This window comes from Dipteris shenzhenensis, chromosome 24 (assembly GCF_047967505.1).
Source record: "Dipteris shenzhenensis isolate YYH24624 ecotype China chromosome 24, Dip_SZ_1.0, whole genome shotgun sequence".
In the NCBI taxonomy this organism is placed as follows: domain Eukaryota; kingdom Viridiplantae; phylum Streptophyta; class Polypodiopsida; order Gleicheniales; family Dipteridaceae; genus Dipteris; species Dipteris shenzhenensis.
The window spans coordinates 32,203,091-32,226,160 of NC_141619.1; the positions used below are offsets into that span (position 1 = coordinate 32,203,091).

A 23,070-nucleotide genomic window follows, 5' to 3' on the forward strand; every position below is an offset into this window, starting at 1 on the left:
CCTTAGACCCTAAAATGAGAAAACACAAGCAGTTGTAAGGAGATTTTGGACTACTTTTTGATTAGCCTTCTCCTTTAGTGCTAGCCTTCATCATGGCTGAGTCTACCCTTCACCTCTGGAGTGCCGACAGAAACTCAGTACGAAGACTTTGTATAAATGGATGCTCAAGTATGTGTGGGTGTGTGGATTTGTATGTGTGAGAGCATATTTTTATAATATGGTCTACCCTGACTGTTGGGTGCTGATGACATCAGTGGGGATGTCATAGTAGCTAGTCCCTACTATGCATGATAGAATTTATGGTTTTCAACCTTACGAGTGACTGTCATGAGATTGAAACTGCACTATGTTGTGTTTTTAGAGGATGAGTTTGGGAATGTTCCTAGATTCATCTAGGTATAAACATATGTATTAGAAACCAATGGACATTTTTCTTTCAATCACTGAAACGTATGTACATTCACAATTTAAAATCATGTTCACAAAGCTATATGTAGATTTGAAAACACAGTGAAATAGAGGTGGGAGAAAGAACCAACCTGACTAGAGGAAATCACAAAAATCTTGCTTTATCTCCCTCTAGCTCCACAAGGTCCTTATCGGAAGGTCAGCTTTAATCTACTTCCAAAAGGAAACTCTGAGTAGCAAGAGGGTGGGAGAGATGATGGATGTGAGAGGGAAAGGGGGACTAAGGCCTGGATAGGTAGGAGAAAGGGGCTAGGTCTAATCCCACCAACAGATCGAGCACCAGCGACCATGGCATGGTTTGAGCGCATCAGCCAGCTAGCTAAGTTTCAGGCCCCCTCTTATTCACTAAAACACGATCTCTTAGAAATCATACACACAAAGCACACTAGCTCTTAGATACATAATCTCTAAATCTCTCCTCCCTTATTGAAGAATAGGATTACATAAATGAAAGTTACAAGCTATCACACATATTTTCAATCATTGTGTGTTGTTCTATACTTGCACTACTACAACTAGGCCAAATTATGATGTTATCTTCCATCGTTTTTGGAACTTAGCCAAAAATTTGAAGTCCTAATGGTATAGTGTCGATGTTTTCACCAAGAATGTTAAGCATTCAGACTTTTGTCAACATAATCATCAATATTAATATGTTAGCAATAGCATTGGCACAAGTAGCAATATTACCATCGTTATTGCATCCATCTCTGAAGATATAGAGTCAGTGATTGACACAAAACATTGATACTAATACCAATACAGAGTATTTGTTAGCATGTCACTCATTCTTCAATACTGCCTCGTATCTCTCTCCTTCTATTTTGAAGCTTTTGATTTTGTGATGGTAATCTCCATCTTTCTTTTGTTCCTTTGCTCTGCTGCTGCAACCATCATGGTCAAAGATATGAGGCTTGTGGGTGATGGGGAGGATTTGGTAGTTGTGGAGAGGATGGGAGCAGGAGGAAAGGTGACGTTTTATTTTGATCATATTGGGGAAGAATGGTTGCACTAGAGGATGGATTTAGGGAAGATGATGAAGTGATTATTTACAAACCAAGGGTATGCCACTCATATGGACTTTGAGGAAGAGTGTGAATGTAGAGAACCAAGTGTGCTTGAATGAGTATAAAGAGGACCTTTTTGGCTCTCTAATCTAAAGTATTGCGACTTGTAGAATGAAAGTCAGATCAAATTCACATGATGAGATCCGAGATACACATGTTATAGAATTTGAATCCATTTTCACAGTCAATAGCATCATCACAGGTGACAAGGGCCAATTACATAAAGGATGCGGTCGTGAATCGAGACATATAGTAGTGGAAATACACACTTGGCTACATGGGAGTGTTTTTAGAAAGATAAGATGACGGTACAAGACGATAGTATAGTTGTTGCAAAAGCTATACACAATGAAGTAAAGGAAAGAATCAGTGCTGGATTATGCTGGTAGATTCACGAACCTTACAAAATAGATTGAAAAAGATTCTTGACTCGGCAAGGAACTATTAGTGAACTAATTTGTGCTTAGGTTGAGAACATATTCTTGTGGGATTCTCACTACAATGGATACATCTATATAATTGATGAGGTAGTGAAATTAACAATCTGGATGTAGGAACAAATGTGAGCAATAGAACCGGTCCTAAATAAGAAGGACAAAAAAGAAAAGAAGAAGAAGAGTGATGACACATTAAGCACAAAGACTGATCAATAAAAAAGAAAAACAAAAGGGAAACCGGAGTCAGGAAGCCCAAAAGGAAAGATAGCAAGAAGTTGGCAAGCAAAGTTATAAATGCCTTTGCAAAGATTCAAGGACCTATGGAGGGTGGTTCTGGAATGTCTAGCGTACAAGTGTATGAACCAGGGGCATACTAGAAAAGAATTTTAGTTGAAAATGATGTTTGACTACCTAGAATCATGCAGCATATGAGCGTTTCCATAATGGAAAGAATTGGGACACCTACAAAGTAATAAATTATACTAAATGACTGTGGATTATGTGTTGGGGGTTGTATCATGTTATGAAGAAGACCTAATATGACATCTAGAGGAGGAAGCAAGGAAATGACACCAGGCCCGTGGAAGCAAGAACATGAAGAGTTCAATTTTTGGACTACCAAAATTGGGGCGGTTGAAGCAAGAACATGAAGAGTTCAATTTTTGGACTACCAAAATTGGGGTAGAGCTAGAAAAGAGTCCTGCCTACCAACTTAACCCATAAATGGTGGGTGGGTTTGCCTTATTCAGAGATATCTTGATGCAAACGAGGCTGGACATGCATAGACCCACTAGTATACTTCTCCTTACATCTTTCTTCTAAGTCTACCAGGTTCTAGGATGGTGAGGCTCTCCGGCTTAGTATATTATTGTAAGTTCTGATGCACGATATTTCAGTTGCTTTAAGCTATCCCATTGCATGTTGACATTGGGGGGCAATTTGCTCTAAGCACATCCAAGTGTGTGGCACTATACGAAGCAAAGGGCAAGGGAAAAGCTTCTGGCGAGGGAAAAGTAGAGGGCAAGGAAAAAGAAAAGGGCTAGCCCCGAAGGTGGACTTGTAGCGGGTGGAGGTCTGTTCCTTGTGGGGTGTAAATAGGGATAATCAACTAGTTAGAGCTTGTCTCTAAACCGTTTAGTTGTGATGATGGAGCCAACCAACTTCACTTTGAATGGTGATACAAAAAGGCTTATGCTAGTCGAGCAATACACACGGTTGTTTTCTTGTTGGACATTGCATGTAGTAGGGTTACGTGTGATTAGAAAACAGAACCTTGCATGGAGAATGGAGCCAACATTCTTAACTGTGCATAGGAAGGGAAGATCACCATCTTCTTAGAAGCATGGATTGCATAGATTTCGGGAAATTCGGGGTGCCAGAGGCAGTGGTGGTGATGATTTTGCATGAATCAAACATCTTGGTTGTTTGGCTATTTTGAATTCAACTGTGTATGTTGTATGCCCCGGGCGCCCTCCTTCAAAATAGATTTATCCTGTCGTTGCTATGGCATGGCTCTCAATTGTTGCTATCGGCTAGACAAATGAAAAAGTAAAGGATCTAAATTGTGAGGACGTGGGAATGGTAGATTACTAGCACAACTCGATATGTCCTTTTTTTTTGTGAGCTACGATGGGTGAAGACCAAATTAACACCTGTCTTCTCAAGGGTCCGTTACTCGAACAAGGAAATTAAATAAGAGGGTTAATTCATATTGATGAACTTGAGTGCTACATAACTAAAGGCAGTAAAAGAGACACGACGTTTGGGTCTGGTGGGTGGTACTTCTGCAGGTTCTGCCAAGAAGGATAGGAAGAAAAACAGATGTTATCACAATTTTCGTTAAATATAAGTCTAATTCTCGATCAAAGTACGCATATTATACGAATTCATCAAGTAATCGTATGAAGCGTGACTAAACTCCTTTTGATTTTGCAGTAGCTCTTGCTACCTTTTATCAGTTGCTTCCATCGATTTGCTCCTGCATGCTTGCTTCTAGTGCTACCGTTCAATACAAAGTGATTTTTCTTGGAATGTTGTCCCTCTCGAATGAGTTTCATCCCATTTCTACAAGGAAAAGCGAAGTGGAAAATGTTCGAAGTGACAAGGGCATACGCCCATTTATATAATCGTCAATTTATGTGACAAGGGCATACGCCCATTTATATAATCGTCAATTTATGTGAAGTCTAGTGTGCACACCACAAACGGATGATAGTATAGATCAGCAGCAGCCGCACTTGCAGTGCGCTTGTTCTTGCTCCACACCTTCGAGCTTCAGGTTTGTCCCTCATCAATACTATCATCCGCATCCATAGTATCTTCCCTGCCCTTGAGCTTTTTTGCTCCTCGACCTTGCCTCCCTTCATTTCCAGCACATGGGTTCCTCGGCAATCTCTCTCTCTCTCTGTGTCACAGCTCGCTTTGGCCTTTGTACCCTCACAACCCAGGAGGCTTCCACGATGACGACAACTTCTATCATAGAGCTTTTGTTTTGCTGGTCATTGCAGGGCATTCTTTTCCTTCAGAGCCGGTATTTTTGGGCACCCCGAGCGCCTCATTGTCTGGACAAACGCATCAGTGTCACAGATCATTCCGACGTGATACAGAGAGAGTCCATTCCGATGGACCCTAACCACTAACTTGTGATTTCAGGGTCAGGCCGCAAAGATGGTTCGGCGCAAGATCAAAATCAAGTGGATAGAGAACGCCAGGGACAGGAAGGCGACCTTCAACAAGCGGCGCCGTGGCTTGTTTAAAAAGGCCCATGACTTGTCGATTCTGTGTGATGCGGAAGTTGGAGTGCTTATGTTCTCCACCGACGGGAAACTCCACCCTTTTGCAAGCTCCAGGTATTACTGCCTACTCTCTGAGAGAAACCCTAAGCTCAACCGTTGCGCTTACATAGATTCAAAGTTTGGATTCACTCCCCAAAACTTGTCCGATCTCCTTCCATTGAGAGCTCTAAGAGACTACTCTCTCAAAAATCACTATTACCAAGTTTAGTATTACCTTACCACTTTTGTTTAGCGAATATCAACTTGTTGGGAGCTAGGATGGTGACCGCCGACAAGAGTCCAATTTTCAGGATCTCATAGGCGTTGCCTGTGCAAGAGTGGCCAATGTGTTAATTTACATCATTGTGGACTAGCTATGCCACCAAAACGCAAAGGCCAAGGCGCTCTGGAGTGTTGGTGGAGTATTATTGGGCACCCAAAGGCTAGAGCTAAGCTGTATACAATTATCAAGGTTGCCTCCCAAGATGAGGTGGAGTCATAACACTAAGGCTTTTTTACAATGTGGCCTATCTTCATCCAATAGTATGCATACTATTGAATTCATAAATATATATGGAATAGCAAAGCAATCAAGCAGTTATAAGCATTCCATAAGGTTAGTGGGTATTACATGTGCCATCTGACCATGCATCCTAAACCTTTAAGCCCGAGGGGTGAACTATTAAGAAACCCTAGATACGAGGTGCATTTAAGGGGTATTTTAAAAATCCCTTGTGAATTTTGCTTGGATAAAAATACCCTTTTCCCTATTGAAATTCACTGATTTTTTTCAAAGTTCAATTGAAAAACCCCATATGTAAATACATTTCTATGAATTTTCCTAAATTTTTTAAATTAAAAAACACCTCCATTTGAGCCCATGTTGTATACTTACATATTTTTGGGGGAACCCCCCCAGGCCTTTAAGTAGTTGAGCATACCTCAACTTTGAACAATGGCCTATTTAAGTTAAAATACCTACTCCATAACACCACAATAAGAAGAAGGTCATTCCGATCAATCCCAAACCAAATTTCATGATCTATTGTCTATGTATGAGCAATATTTTTTTTAAAGAAAAAAATTCACAAATTTGGCCTGCAAGAGAGAATCACACCAAATACTAGGTGCACCCAAATGTGTATGCCACAATAGAGTGAAATATCTTTTTGGCATGTCCAAGGATTTGTGGGTTGAAATATGCTTCCAAAAATTAAAAAATAAAATGCGTTTAAAAAAAAAATTGAACTAGGCTGCATTATACTAGGCATAGATATATGGAAAATAGTTTAAAACATCATGATACTTCCTCCAAAATATATACTGGAGGACCCCGAAAAAAAAAGGTGTGTGAGGCATGTAGTAATCGTACTTTCTTTCTCTTCAAAGCTTTGTTTAGTCCCAAATTGTGTAGATTTCTGATGTTAAATCTTATCTTGAGAAATCTCTCTCTCTCTCTCTCTCTCTCTCTCTCTCTCGTATTGATGAGGATGATGATGATGCCACTAGTGATGATATATGACTGTATCTTTCTAGGACTTAGCACTCAGCATGGGTGATAATACTCGCTTAGTAGCTCCACCCTTTTGCTTGTTGTATAAGTTTTTCCTCATAGACCCATTGGTCTTTCGTAGAATTTAATCAACTTTCTTTCTTTCAACTCCCGTTGGTCCCCGCCCCCTCCCTCTCTCCTTTTCACCCCTCCCCCACAAAATAGAATAACCCGTGTTTCTTAAGTAAAGTGGACCATACATGTATCCTATGTACTAAATGTAACAAAAGGAATGAGTCCCCATCCAAATGAATGACAACTTGCTAGAGAAGTTGGCACAACTTCAAAATTCACTCTATTCCATCATTAATTATTTATTTTGCATTAAATTTATAAAATTCATTTATTTTTATGCAAAACTAAAAAATATTGCTCCTAATTTAAAGTCCAAAATTTTTAAAATTACAAACAAGTTTTCTATGCACCTAAGTATTTTCTAAACTTGGCTAAGAGCAAGCATTGGGGTGGCATTACCAAAATATATACAAAACTACAACATAGCAAACCCTCGTACATGAAAGCTAGATCTTTTTTAAATGCCTCTTCATACACGACCAAAGTCCTAAGATGCTAAAATACATTTGATCTTGCACTTGAATAATATATCTAGATGAATCTAGGAACTTACCCAAACTCATCCTCTAACAACACAACATATTACAGTTTCAATCTCATGATAGTCACTCATAAGGTTGAAATCCATAAACTCCATCACACATAGGAGGGACTAGCTACTATGACATCCCTACTGAAATCATCAGTGCCATTAGAGGGTGTAGAACATATGCTCTGACACATACAAATCCACAAATACTTGAGCATCCATTTATACAAAGTCTTCATACTGAGTTTCTGTCGGCACTCTAGAGGTGAACGGCAAACTCAACCATGACGAAGGCTAGCACTAAAGGTGAAGGCTACTTAAGAAGTAGTCCAAAATCTCTTCATTCAAGCTACAACTGGTTGTGAAGACTAAACGATTTCATTTTAGCCTCTCCCACACAAGCATCTAAATCTAGCTAATAGGGCAACACACCACTTAAGATTAAAAAAATTATCGCAATACGAGCAAGAATAGTTTAGAAACAAGAAAAGAGTTTGGGGGAAGAGTTGGAATAACGAGGGGAGGGGAGGGGGGCGAGTTGAGGTAGAGTAATGAGGGAGTGAGCCCCAATGAAAGACTCATGAAAGACATTATAAAAGGGGAGGCAGGGGGGCATCAATGAAAGGGAAGGGGGAATCTCATGGATGGGGTGCCATTGGAAGGGAGCCCCTCCCAATAGTATGCCCATTAGATGGGAGCGCCCTCCAACAGGGCCTTTCTTTTCAATATAATGTGTTTGGTACCATGGCCATTTAAGACCCATTGAGAAGCACACAACAGGAGTTAACAAAAGTGTGGGCAATAGTACATGGCCTCAATACTAGCACTAGTGGGCAACATCCTGTTGTCCAGGTATTGTAGGGTGTGAGTACACCTTTTGCACCTACATTGGGTCCTGTCTATTGGTCATGTTTTGGTATACGGTTATTAGTTGCCACTTCATGGAGTCAATGTAATGCTCTATTGTGTAGTTGTGGGTTCATGCAATCCCGAATGGACGAATGCTTCGAGCTTTGTAAAGATTGATGTGAGCACCACCCCTCCTAATGTGAGTAGTTTATCAAATCAAAAGATCAATGGACCTTATCCATAGCTTTGAAAGATATACCTATGCTCAGCATATGACGATTGTGGGCCAAAATAAATAGTGCACCCCCTAAGTATTGTTTATTTATTTTTAAGGAGTAGCCATATCTTGTATGTGTTTGATCAACAATATTTAACACAATTTATCAATGCTACAAACTATAATTTGGTAAGATTAGGCTCTTTTAGCAAAGTATCATATTTGACTTATTATTATGTCAGTTGATATGTAAGTTATTTCCATGCACATGTAGAATGTGTAGATGAGTCCTCACTTTCTAAGTTTTGCCACTACAAGCTACTCTTTCAAGATGTTGCTTTTATGTAGATGATACTCGAAGTAGGATATGCCTTGTAGAGAATCAAAGGGTTGCTAAACTTTTCTTTCAAAGCTTGCACAATTGCTATATCAATTTATGTTATCCATCACTTAATCCATCACTTATTATATTGTCTCATTAGTTCCTTTTTTGTTAGAGCTTGATAATGTGGTAAGGAAAGTAGTCTCCATCTTAGTGAGGAATGTAAATCTTGATCTTGCAATCATAGAATCATAGTTTCAACATGTACGTTGAATGAAATTCTCGGAAACATTAAGTGATATTACAATTTGTGTCAAGTTCAAGTTTGAGTCCCAATTTTAACCTATTCACATACACATGTAATGTTTAGTCATGTTTAGTTTCACAACCACATTAAATTTAAATCCTATGTTTTGAGATATATCCCTTCATAGATTAAAAACCAACCCACATAAAACATGGGGCTACATGATTTAACTAAACTTTACTTAAGCTCACAAATTATTTCTCTTTGGAAATTATTTCAAGAAGTTATGAAGTACTATAAATTCGCCAACACCAAGGGATAGTGGAAGACAAGAGAGGATAGTAAAGACTGAAATAACCATTATGTTGGTTTTCTAATAAGTACAAATAGGACATGTGTAACCATGAATATTTCTCAATAATTGTAAATATGGGGAGTATGCAATTGCTATAAAGAGGTCTGATAATATATCACATTATAAGATGAGATGGCTAATTGAAGGGTAGAGGAAATTGTTATCATCAACAAGCAATAAATGTTAAAGTACATGAGGTTATAAAATTACATGCTACTTTACTATAGGTACAAAGGTTGAGAATCTATTGAAGCACTAACATGTGCATCTTGATGGAGGGTTCACTCAATAATTTGAAACATATAGCATGTGCATTCAATAGAAGGGGACTGTTTGTTGTCGAAATCTCTTTAAATTTATTTAAGTTTGCCTTTGGAGGGCATTAGGGGAGGTTTGGGGTCTCAAAAGGGCCTCGTAAGGAATGGATTATGAAAGGGATCAAGGAAGGACAAAGAGACTTTACTTTAGGAACCCCATGGGCTAAGGGTCTCCTAGCATTTACTTAACTAACATGGGTATATTTTTTTGAAATTGATCAAGCTTGGCCCTTGGATGGACGTGGATGGCAAATGGGTAAAGGCCTAGGATGCCCAAAATGGTGGGTAGTTGAAGGGAGGCACCTTTGGCGGGCCCCAATCGGCGAAATACGACAAAAGTTAGGTCTATTAATGTGCTTGATGTTGTGGACCATGATAGATCTATGTGGAGATGGAAGATTCAATTGAAGGGATATGATTGAGGGGCATAATGGTGGGTGTACATCAAGTTTGATCTCGGATTGAAGTGCCTTCTCCTTTGACCTCCTCTCTTGATTCTATTGCAAATCCATGGCTAAGGTTAGAGCACTACTCCTTTGATCTCCTTCCTTTCATCTATTATTTGTTGGATGGTTGAAATTGATCCCCCCCCTCTATTGATCTCATCCAAAACATCTTTGCATTGATCAAGGGTTTATATTTGATCCCTCTATCCTTTGATCGTATCCCTTAGATTTACACCTTGATCTAATGGTTGGTATTGTCCTACCACCAATTTGAATGTATCCCTTGGTTGGAGATCAAGTCTCAATGGTTGGGAGTGAAACTATGGGTAGGAGGTCTCCCCACCGGTAAATGCTTTTGGACATCTCAACGTGGCATTGACTCACAGATTGGAGTACTTCAATTGGTCTAGCACAAATCTCTCTCTAGTCTCTAAAGATTAGGAAACACTAATTTGGGACCCTTTCTAGACCCCAAGGCTCAAACCTCTCCTAATGGGGTTTTTCAATGGAATTTAAAAAAATCAATGAGTTTACATGGTGAAAATGGGTTGTTTTAAAGGCCTATAGAGAACGGTTTAAATAACACACCTTGGATTCACCTATTGTATAAGGTTTTTATGCAATAAACCCCTCGAGCTAAAATGCTACTTAAACAATTTGATTTACGGTATTCTTCCCTCACAAGATTATGAAGGATAGGATTGAAAAGTATGAGGTTGCAGTTTTCGAAGGTACATATTTGGAGAGCAAAGATAGACTTGGATGAATGGAATGAACAAAATATGCTTGCGAGTGCAGTCACAATTAGATTTAAGAAATAGGGCTTTTTTGCCTTTCATGAAAAGCAAAGTACTTAAAAATTAAAGTCCTGTTTTTTAAAGTTAGTGTTATGTTGGTGGTCATTGTGGTGAGATGTGATGTGTAAGCAAACTAATGGAAAATGATGAGTGCAAAAGGTTGCTAGTGTGTGTAATGCGTAAAGGATGAGATAGATAGATACACCCTTCCTCAAGACATTAAAATTTTAAAATGATCTACCAAAGAGATTATATCCCTTGGTACTTTGACCGAGAAAGTATTGTTTCTCCCTTTGTGTCAAAAGCTTTTTGATGGCGGTTAGTTATCATTTTGTAACATGGAATTCCTAGGAGCAACCAAGAGTGACAAGCCTACAATAACGTAGTTATATACCTCTAGTTTGCCAATCCATGTGTGTGTGTGTGTGTGTGTGAAAGAGATAGAGAGACAGAGAGAGCCAAAAAGATTGAGACCATGGCTTTTTTTTTAAAACAACTTTTATATGCATGTACCTTGTCTCTTTTCCGTAGAACATTGTTAAGAAGCATGGTGCAACATTACCTTTCTTATATTTTGTTTCCATTGAAAGTTCAACCAATCTGTGTGATTTCTATTTCTTGATATTTACTTCAGATGGTCTTCAAGACCTACTAGCATGCATCTCTTAATGCACTTGAAAATGTGATGCACCAATGTATTGTGCAAAGAACGAGGTGTAGGTTTCCTTACATGATGATAATATTCATTGCTTGAATTTTAAGAAATGTCACTTAATTTAGACAAAACCATGCTTCAAATTGATTGTGTGGGTTAGAAAAGTAGATATGAGCTATCTTATGTATTTGAAATTGAGCCACATAATTTTATGTGCTTCGGCCTCTTTCTTACATGTATCTTAAGATCATGTTGTAGAGCTACTTGCACAAATTTCAATGATTATTTTTTCTCACATCAATTATCGCACAACTAACATGTGTGATAGACTAGGAGTTCTTTGCCAAAATATATTATATTAGTTTCTTTCTTTAAAAACATAATGTGCATTTCTTTGACTCTTATGACATCTTTTTTGCTCGATTTTTGCAAAACTGATCTTTCAACTTAAAAACGTTAAATGAGTGGTTGAAGCATGGTCACTAAATGAAGAATATGCTTTTATTTGAATACGAGTGTAATTTTTGGGGGAGGGAATAATCTGACGCACTCCAACAAAGTGATATTTTGTCGTACTGGAAAATTTAAATACAATGACCCTCGAGCAATTAGTACACCAAATTTTGCCTTCTGATATGTGCCACAAGAACCATGAGTGGGTTGGATAGCAACATATCACGGGCATGAAGCTTGCAACCACAAGCCCTAATTAATGGGGTTTATGGATGCCATGGGTTATGACTTTTTATGAAAGAAAATATACCCAATTACACTACTTTTTTGGTTTTCAACCCTCTTATAATAGGTGTTCTATTTGCACATACTTTAAAGTCTTTCCACATACCAAAAAATTTAGCAGATCATGCAACTTAGTCTTCAATTCTCCTCCTTACGTATAGATGAATATCTAACGACCTCCCACTTCAAGTCGAATTCTTCCTCTCTTTGGCTATTTGCTCTTTGTATCTCCATACCCCATAGAGACATGAAGGCAAACTTAAGACTTGTATCTCCATACTCCATCTAGACATGGAGGAAAACTTAAAATTTAATGATCTCGCTTTGTCATCACATATGTATTCCTCTCTTGTTAGCGGGCATGATCTCCCTAAAAGTTATTTGAAGGTCAAAGTATAGATTCTTTTTTTGTATTTGCTTCTTCCTTGTAGTTATTTTAGCTTTGTAGTATCTTTTGACCTTATGGTACTCAATGCCTAGAGTTTATGGTTTTTAACCTTATGAGTGACTATCATGAGATTGAAAGTGCACTATGTTGTGTTTTTAGAGGATGAGTTTGGGAATGTTCCTGGATTCATCTAGCTATATGCTTCTGCCGTATTAGCAGACATGCAAACTTCACCTTGTGAAGTTTTCATCCATGTTGCGGCTTGTTGGTATTGCGATAATTCTTTCTATCTTAAATGGTGCATTGCCCTGTCAGCTAGACTTAGATGCTCGTTTGGGAGAGACTAAAATGAAATTGTTTAGACTTCGCAAGCAGTTGTAGCTTGAATGAAGACATTTTCGACTACTTTATTATTAACCTTCTCCTTTAGCGCTAGCCTTTGTCATGGCTGAGTCTGCCCTTCACCCTCGGAGTGCCGACAGAAACTCGGTACGAAGACTTTGTATAAATGGATGCGGGGATGTCATAGTAGCTAGTCCCTGCTATGCGTGATGGAGTTTACGGTTTTCAACCTTATGAGTGACTATCACGAGATTGAAACTGCACTATGTTGTGTTTTTAGAGGATGAGTTTGGGTATGTTCCTGGATTCATCTAGGTATATGCTTCTGCGGGCATGCAAATTTCACCTTGTGAAGTTTTTGTCCATGTTGAGGCTTGCTGGTATTGCGATAATTCTTTCTATCTTAAATGGTGTGTTGCCCTATCAGCTAGATTTAGATGCTCGTTTGGAAGAGACTAAAAAGAAATCGTTTAGACTTTTGAATTTGGACTACTTTTTCATTAGCCTTGTCCTTTAGTGCTAGCCTTCGTCATGGTTGAGTCTGCCCTTCACCTCCGGAGTGCTGACAGAAACTCAGTACGAAGACTGTGTATAAATGGATGATCAAGTATGTGTGGGTGTGTGGATTTGTATGTGTGAGAGCATATTTTTAAATGATTGTCTACACCCACTGTTGGGTACTGATGACGTTAGTGGGGAGGTCATAGTAGCTAGTCCCTGCTATGCGTGATGGAGTTTATGGTTTTCAACCTTATGAGTGACTATCATGAGACTATGTTGTGTTTAGACTTCACAAGCAGTTGTAGCTTGAATGAAGAGATTTTGGACTACTTTTTTATTAGCCTTCTCCTTTAGTGCTAGCCTTCGTCATGGCTGAGTCTGCCCTTCACCTCCGGAGTGCCGACAGAAACTCGGTACAAAGACTTTGTATAAATGGATGATCAAGTATGTGTGGGAGCATATTTGTATACAATGGTCTACACCCACTGTTGAGCGCTGATGACGTGAGTGGGGATGTCATAGTAGCTAGTCCTTGCTATGCGTGATGGAGTTTATGGTTTTCAACCTTATGAGTGACTATCATGAGTTGTGTTTTTAGAGGATGAGTTTGGGAATGTTCATGGAAACATCTAGGTTTATAATACTCAATGCCCCCCCTAAACATCATTTGGGCTTTGAGAAGCATTTAGTCTTCTTTCTTCTAGTATTTTAGCTTTGTAATATCTTTTGACCCTAACATTACTTTTGGTCTCGTGTAGACATCAATAAACGCTTTCTTTGTTCATTCTTTTCTGAATTTGATCTGTGTTTGATCTTATATTGTATTAAACCACTTGGTTTTCCCAAGAGATTGCTCATTGAAAATGAAAGGCTTATTGTACATTATACGTAGGAAAAAACGTTGAATTCTCAGGAATTTACGAGGTCATTAGTGTTATTTCCTTGTTGTATTTTTATACATTGAGCTATTATTACCCAACAAAGGCGTAGAAAGTGGTGAGATAGTTACAGCGAAAGATGTAGCAACGGAACAACTCAAGCTGTAGAGACTCCAATCATGGATTTTGTAAGGGACCAGGGCACATGCTACTTTGATTTCAAAGAAACATGCTTTTTAAATTCTGCCTCCCATTTTTCCTTACAATCACTTGTTCAGCTCTTCGAGATCTTCAACAATGTGTCTTCATATCCCAAAAGCCTTAATGTCAATTCATTACTCATTTTGCCAAAATTATTAACTGTAGGTATTAAGCCAAAATGATCCATCGTGTTTGATCCAAGCTACGAGATCATGGAATTACAGAGATTCTCAATGGATTATTGTAACGCCATTGACTAAAACTACTATGTTCAGTAGCCCACTCTCTCAATCACCTGGAAACTTGGTATCTTTCAAGGAATATCTGATAGTGCCTTCTTTAGTTGCATGTGAAATTTCTTTAAAGTATTACTTCATTTACTAAAAATAGCAAGTGGAAGCTTTTGTCAGGTTCTAGCAAGTGGAAGCTTTTGTCAGGTTCTTTGGCAAGATTGGCCTTTCCCTTCATCGGGTACCAACTCTGCATGCATGTATAGAAAGAGAACACTTGAAAGCACACACAGATGTACAGCCAAAACCAATCTTATTTTGTGGATGTCAAAACGAAGCTGCCAAATCTGTAAAAACACCTGCTGCAAACACACTGAGGTACGTTGATGAACTCACGCTCTGTTTGCTAAACTTCCTGCTGTAGACCTGCCTAGATCACACAGGCTCCAGTAGCTGCTCTAGGTGAGTCCTCCTGCTCACACTCCTTACTCCAGACCATGGCTCTGCTACAAGGAGGTGAATCTGCCTCTGCATATCTTCTGGAAGGCCCAAAAGTCCTGCAGTCTGACCTGCTGAAAGGGGGCCCTTTATAGGGCATGGTGCCCCTGACCTGGCCGACCCGCATACTGATCTGGCCAACCATACTGACAGACTCAACCGACCTGACCACAGACCTGGCCAACCCCGTCTGTGCACATCTGCTGCTGTTTGGCCGACCCTCCCATGTGACATACTGCCACTGGCATCACCCTGCTGCAGAACTTCCTGTTGCTGTGCTGCCTAGACTGTACTGCCAGCTGGCAGTAGCCTCTGCTGTAACCTCAGGCCTGGCCCATTGAACCTGGATATGGGCTCATGGCTGGACTGTTTGCAGCTCCACAGTCAGTCAATGATGCTGACAAGGGTGGCCATCCTAAACCTAACCCACAAAGAATGGTCTGTTGCTGCCCACATGGCAGCCTCTCTCAATCCCCCTACAGTGCCAATATGACACCAACTACACCCTTACATAGAAAGGTGTCAAGCCTCATTGCACTCCTCATTTGTTAGCCCAATCCCCCTACAGTGCCAATATGACACCGACTACACCCTTACATAGGAAGGTGTCAAGCCTCATTGCACTCCTCATTTGGGGGCTAACTGGTGCAGCATGGGCCCTATTTATTCCAACAATGTCTTCATTAATCTGATGGAGAAAATTGTAAAATGCATCAAATTTGATCAGATAGCAATTCTTCAAATTACGTGCAAGGACCTAGGGATGCAAAGCTATTGCGCCCTCCTTACAATGTGCACATAAACACATCAATAATGTGCAAAAACAGTGCACAATCTTGGCAATGGAGTAGTGTTGGCCATAAGCAAGCAACCTACCTCCATGTTTTCTAACATGTTATCAGAGCCAAAGGTTATCATCTAGGGATAGCCTTGCTCGTGACGTGAAGCCTAGGAGATAGAAGTAGAGGAACCTTCTTCAATGGAGTCCTTGTCAAGGAGGAAGGAGCCCTCGCATTCAAGAGTGCTTGCGTGCCTTGCAATTACTTCAAAATAGGCCAGCAGACTTAAGGCCATGTACACTGAGTCGTGGGATCCAACCCACTCATTCTGAAACTCGGAAAGTCGGGAAGCTATCCAATTTGAAAAGTGAATCTTCGGAGCCATCTGGTGACCATGGAGATTTGGAAGACGATGGAAGGTACGGAGCCAAAACGTGTTGATGTCCTAGATGCCTCAGGGAAGATGATTATACCGGCAGACCCAGATAAAGTGAAAGAGTGAATTTTAAGAGATGCAATTGCTCTTTCCATGATCATCGAGGCGAGTGCGGATTCATTGATAATCCACATCCAACTGGCACACGAGGCATGGAAGACCTTGCAGGATCTCTATGAGACCAGGAACAAAGAGAGGATTATCATGCTTAAGAACCAATAGTTCAACCTAAAGATAGATGAAAAAGAGTTAGCCTACGACTTCCTAGAGACGGTACAAATTCTCAAAGATGAACTCGGAGCAGTGGGTCGCAAGGTGGACTGTAACCAGTTAGCCGTGCTTCTGGTCAGTAAGCTTCCAAAGAGCATTCGAGGATTGGTGATGACTCTCACCGCTAACGAACACAGGCCGCTCACATTCGAGGAGCTGGGTCCATTGTTGCTTCAAGAAGAAGCTCAAATGAAGCTGTAGCATAGTAAGAATGAGGACGATGGCGACGCAAAGGTTCTCATAGAGTGAAGAGCAAGGGTGGCAAATGGAAGCCACAGAAAAAGAAAGATGCCAAGGGTGAGGACGTGGAAGCTTCTGATGGTGACGACAAGAAGAGAAAGACCCAAAAGAAGTGCTTCTATGACACGCCTGGACACTTTGCTAGAAGGCTGACCAAGTGAAGAGGGAGGACCAGTTCAAGCTACCAACAGCCCATGTGGTAAGAGAAGAGCTATTCTCAGTGATGATACCTTGTCCCACTGAGATAGAGTTTGCACACCCAGGGGTGACTGTGCTCATAGCAGACATCAAGCGGTGGTGCACAGATTTAGACTCTATGGTGGAGGATGGAGAACGTTGCTCAGTCATAGGATCTGAGGATGAGTCCTGACAGATAAGAAGTGGATGAACTAGGAACATGTTGGAATGGTCACCTCCCCATCTGTAAGCCCCCATATGAGGAGAGCATGGGGGAGGTAGACCAAGGCATGATTAGGCTGCTACATTGGCAGCACAAAGGAGACATTGTGCAGGAAAGATGGCGGGGGCATGTAGCCCTGGATCTGGCCTGGCAAGAAAGAGCTTCAGGACAGGCATATGGCCTGCAACAGGGCCCTGTGAAGGGCGCGATGACATCAGCAGGGTACGGCCCCACTGTACGGGGCTGTACGGAGGCTTCTTTGATGGAGAACAGGGCTGCTGGAAGCCTGACAGAGGGCGGGATCTGCAGTGGCCAAAGGCGCCTGCATGGCAGGGCCTTTGGGCCTTGTATGTAGCCTGCAACAAGGCTGGAACAGGGCCAGCAGGAGGGCAGAGGCCTGCGCCTATGGCGAACTGCCACGTGGCCAGGCGGGTCTGTGGAACAGCCCCCAAACCAAGTCAGTTTACAGACTGGGAGGGGGCGGACTGGTCGGCCCTACCAGGTCGGTCCATTTCAGGGCCTATAAAAGAGGAGGCATTTGGCCTCATATCATATCACTTGGAGCAGCCCTCAACCAGCAGATAGGAGCAGCAGCAGGACCTACCTTGGGCCTACATTCAGGAGGTGAAGGTGACCCAGAACAAGCTGCAGACTAAGCTAGAGGTGCTGCCCACCTAGGCTGGCTTCCGGACAGCAAGGTGGAAGGGATCTAGACAGAGAGTCTACATATGCTCGAGGTGGAGCACGCGGGCTCAGAGATCTAGAAGTGCCTGGCATCTAGTAGGAGAACCTGTTGGTATTGTATCCGGTCCTACTTTGTGGACGGACGAAAATATAAAGATTTGCTTCTATATTTGTCTCTGAGCATTGTCTATTTGCTGGCTTGCACATCTATGCACATAAGTTAAGAAGTTTGTGATTCCACACCCCACACGCACACTGTGTGAGCTCCTGGGCATTACTATCAGTCTTCCTCTGTGCGTACCCTCTATTGGGTAATTTCTAACAGAACGAGCTTGAAGTCACCAAGGGGAGCATATGCATAGATTTACACATAGGCGGGGATGAAGATGGTACTTCTACCGAACTGGTAGTGAGGCTGCCATGTGGGCAGCAATGTGGCTCGCACATGGGCAGCAGACCAAAGGGCCACCAAAAGATGCCAGCATGGGCTGGCTGTGGGGCTGGAAAGAGCCTAGCCAGGGGCACGAGCAAAGGGCACAAGAGCTGCAACAGTGCGCAGCAGAAGCACTAGGGAAGAAAGGCTGCAGCAGTACCTGGTCAGCAAGTACGGAAGGTACTGCAGGTGGTACGGCTACTGCAGCAGCAGGCACAGCAGGTATAACAGGGATGGGATGTGCAACAGGTTGGCAGTACAGCAGCAGACCCACTCTTTGCTGTCAAAAGCATCTTTATGGCACAAAGGCTCTTCATTGCAAGCTGTAGCAAGGAGTGCAAACTCAAGAAAGTGACCATGCATCTGTCTATTCCCTGACCTTGTCCAGGCAGCAAAAGGCTGATCTTGTTTGCTGTCCCTCAATGTATCAAGAAGCCATCTGGGAACTTGCCTTTGCTGTCTATTGACAGCTCTTTCTTCAATCACTGCATCATGAATAGTGGGATCATTTTGTGCTGGAAGAGAAACCTGCAAATCAGCATGGGGTACTGGCTGATCATTGCTTGTTGGAGGGCCCACAGGAGGCTCATGTTGCTGGTCAAAGTCCCCTTCTGAGGAAGGCAGAGGTAACCAAGAGTCAAAGGCATCAAACACATCAACTTCTGGCTTAGCTTTGCAGTCCACAAGAGGAGAAGCTGAATGTTCAGCAAAGATTACATCTCTACTGTGGAGGGATCAAATGAACAATGGACAACCCATGCCAAATCATCCTGGAGAGCATGTGCATGTGAAGCATCTGCTAGCTGCTGGCTCGTGGGATTCAATTGCATGTGAGGCATTAACTGTCAATCTTGCTTTCTTTTTCTCCGAAGCAATGCGCTTTCTACATTCTGAAATGTCATGTCCAGGCTTGCGACAATAGTTGCATCTTTTCTTCTTTTACTTATTTGCTGTATTTTTAGATGCATTGGAGGAATTGCCACTGCTATGTGCACACTTAGGCTTCCCCATAGGCTTGGAAGCTTTGCCTCTTCCTGTCTGCTGTGAAGCAAATGCATGATCAGGAATAATGGCTTGTCTATTAGCACGACTTTGCTCTTCCTGCAAAAGCAAAGTAACTAGCTGATCAAAAGAGTAGTGGTCTGGATTACCCATGGCCACTAACCGAAGGGTTGTAGCAAACCCTTGATATGTATCTGGCAGTCCATTCAATGTGGTACTGACAAGCTGAGAATTTGGCACCACCTCATCAATATTGGCAAGTTGTTGCATGAGGTCCTTGACCTTTGTCAGGTATGCATCCATGGAATCACCTTCATTCATACTGACTTCCTGCAACTGTCTTCTTAAAAATGCAACACATGCCTCATTGCGAATCTGATAAAGAGAAGCCAATTTGTCCCAAGCATCCTTTGCTGTCCTGCAAGGCCGGATGTGTGGAATAATGATTCTCTTGCATGATAAAGCAATACAGGAATGTGCATTTGCATCTCTTGCATCCCATCTTGATTGTTCCTGAGTTGGGGGAGCAGTAGTAGAGGTGCTAGAAGATAAGGCATCAGGAGGAGTATCCTTTGCAGAGGGACCAGCAGTAGATGCAACCACTGTAGCATTGACTGGCCTCAGATCAACCCCAATATTCCAGAAATGCCTTGCAACAAGAATATGTCTCATGAGATAAGACCACATCGGATAGTTGGTGCTATCCAACTTATCATCTTCACGAAGAATGCCAAATAGATCATGATTGCTCCCAGCCATTGCAAATGGGATACCCTGAAAAAGACCTGAAAATCCAAAAGCCTCAAGGCTATCACTGCAAAGAACTGGCTGTCCAAAAATGACAGCAAATATCTGCAAATAAATATTCTGCAAATTTCCAACCCAAATCAAAGGGCAAATGTAGATTTGACCCAAATGTGACTGTGTCAGGCAAGGTTCACTGCAAAAAATAACAAATCTGGCAAAAGCCCCAAATTTAATGAGGGCAAATAGGCCAAAAAGAGAGCAAATGCAGAAAAGCCCGAAATTGTGCTGAAATTTTTGCAAATGTGACCCAACGTATAAAAATATGACTCAATGTCTTGCAAAAGTGACTCAATGGTCTCCAATCTGACCCAATGTATTGCAATCAAACAAGAAATTGCAGACCAAATCCCAAATCTCTAGTGTTCTTGCAAGAAGTTGCAACTAGAGGGGATGAAAGGTATTGAAAGCCTCAAATTTGCCAATGTCCTGCAAAAGCCCCAACACTAGTTCACAACGAATCCCAAAACAGATACAGAACCTGAAGACAGCTTTGCACGTGTAAAACTGTACGGAACTCCCGGGACAAGTACAAGCTGTACGGATAGCTCTTGTACGGATGTATGGAGCAGATCCAGTGTATGATGTATGGCGTAGGTATGGAGCAGGTACGTGATTGTACGTATGCAAGTACGATGTACGGAACAATACTGAGCGTCGTACGTAATCCAATGTATGGCACATGTACAATGTACGGAGGCTGTATGAAATGCAAGTACGAAACCTTCTGCACAACTGTACGGAAGATATACGGCACGGTACTGCTGATGTACGGAATCACAGCTGTAAGCAAGTCTTCTCACGTGGCTGTACGGCAACGCAGGTACGGAACGCAGTACTGATCAGTATGGCTGTTTGTACGGGCGTCCGTACAGTCGTGCGGACTGTACGGATGGAGGAGCAGGTAGGCTGAGGGGAGCTGGTGCAAGTCTAGGAGCAGGAGACAAGTCGAACGTGGCTCTAATACCAGTGTAGGATCGTGAGACGAGAGAGAGAGAGTGCAAGGTCAATGAGTCGATGAGTTACAGCCGTCACATCAAGTAGTGTGTTAAGGAAAGAGGAGTACGTACCATGTACCTAGACCCTAGGACTAAGTGTCCTATGTGTCACATAGGACTAAGTGTCCTAGGTGGCATAAAAGGCACAAAATAAAAGAAGTGCCTATAACTATGCCTACAAGGCACATACCAGTACCAGGGCCCATAGGGCATCACTAGAACTGGGAGAAGAAGGCCTACAATCGATTATTCTGGCTATTAGTTCCAGGCTCTATATAGCTGGAATAGGCTGCAAAAAGAGGCGCAACTCTCCTTTGGTACTGGGCTATCTCCAGAAACAGCCAATTGTGGCTAAAACCAAATTGACAGAGCTCTTGGAAAAGGGCGATCAGCTCCAAAAATGAGGTCGTTGTTAGACTTGATGCCGGTACTAAGCATGAAATCTTTCCAAGGCTAGGTGAAGATCTGGGCAGCGAAAGAGCGCAATGAACAGATAAGGTAGCACGAAGTGATCTCGCGTGACATTGAATTCCAGGGGTTGTGATTGTATGCGGTCAGATTGGCGTTGTGGTTTTGTTGAGCAGTAAATGTTGCGGGATACTCGTTTGGGTGACGACCAAATAGCTGAAGGATACTCCTACGGTCAGCCGATCCAACAGGCAGGCAGGTGTTGCAGAACAAATAATTACAGGAACAGGATTGTTGAATGTCACAGGCGAATGAGATGAAGATTACAATGCTTAAAATCAGGAAAGAGTGAAGGTCACTGAGGCTGTGCAATTTCTATTTCTTTTCCAAGTGAACCTTGTTTGAGTTTGGGATATTCTTGTTATTCAATCTATAGTCTCAATTTTTTACAGTTTTGGAGTTTTGGACAATTTCACGTATTTAGATTATGTTTGTATAGCAGTGGTTTTGGGACCTTGTTTATGTGATTGTAATTACACTTTTGGACGGCGTGTATTTTGTGACAACACATTCTTTTTGTTTGACGACGAAGTGAAGCTGCCACGAGTTTGGGAAACGAGATAAGACAAGAAGGATTCTCCAAGAGGAATCATTGGCATGCTGCTGAATAGGGAACATGAGGATTACAGGTTACCTTCGTAGGCTCAGGATTCTGGAGCTGGTGGAGAGCTTAGTCCCATAGCTTTGGGAATGGGACGAGTTGGTGGAGAGCTATGTCCATCAGCATAGAGTTCTCACTATACAGGTTCCTGGTTGGAGGATGATTGGAAACAAACTTGTTACTTTGCAAGGTCTGGTGGTTTTCTAGTTTCTGAGGGGGATGTGTGGGATGGACCCGCTGGTGCCTGGGTATCTTGAAGACTCTTAAGTGTGTCAAGTCACTTGGACCAATGACCCTACTAGCTCAAAATTGAATCGGCTTGTTTGAGTACAATGGGTCCGTGGACCAGATGATGACATCTTTGACATGTTCCGGAAAGCTTCTTCATGGGAGCTGAAGGAGCTTCTCTTTGACAGGGTGGAAAGGGCGCGTCGGAATATAAGGGTCAATGCCCCGCCTATTAGGCCCCTATGAAGAGTGCAACGGGGCTTGACGTCTACAGCATGGTGGGTGTAAATGCCACATTGTTGAATGTCTGACATATCTCCCTCTTTCAGTATCAGAGAAATCCAACCACAAGAGTCGAAAATCTCTTGAGAAGCCAATTGCAGTGGAGTGGAAAGGGAAAGGAAAAGAACAACTTTTTTTTATTAATGGGGGGGTAGAGGGAAGGGGCTTGTCTGCCCCCACCCTTTCTGGATGGCCGATCAGGCCTGCTATGAGCTGACCGACCAGCATTGTGTAGGCAGTCTGGCCCAAACCAATCCATAGACTGTCGAGTACAGGCCTATGAATGACCGACCAGAATAGGCCTAAAAGTGGCCTCTGTCCAGCCCCATTTTCAAACCCCTCTGCTCAGAATCTGCTGCATGCTCTCAGTGAGCTTCGACATTGGCTCTTACAAATACATAATGGTGCATAGGCATCCAATAAGCGGACATTAGATGGAGCATTAAACATGGTAAGATTGTTCACGATTGTCCCCTGAGCACATGCAAGCTCATGCATGCACTCAAGCACGCACAAGAAATCATTTTATATCCAATAAAATTGAATGCTCCTATATAATACA

The 23,070-nt window shown here is 41.9% G+C and overlaps 1 protein-coding gene across 7 annotated transcripts in view; it reads left to right on the plus strand.

Annotated features, from left to right (window-relative positions):
• Window positions 1-23,070, plus strand: part of LOC147886495 (MADS-box transcription factor 23-like) — a 126,105-nt gene that overhangs the window by 99,790 nt on the left and 3,245 nt on the right. Inside the window, exons 1-2 of one of the 7 annotated variants that reach the window (XM_087395200.1) lie at window positions 4,123-4,250; window positions 4,625-4,821. The exons of 4 other annotated variants lie outside the window; for them this stretch is intronic. In XM_087395200.1, the coding sequence (XP_087251326.1) occupies window positions 4,640-4,821 (182 nt within the window). In that variant the 5' untranslated portion in view covers window positions 4,123-4,250; window positions 4,625-4,639. 2 more of the 7 variants (XM_087395199.1, XM_087395201.1) reach the window with 2 other exon arrangements.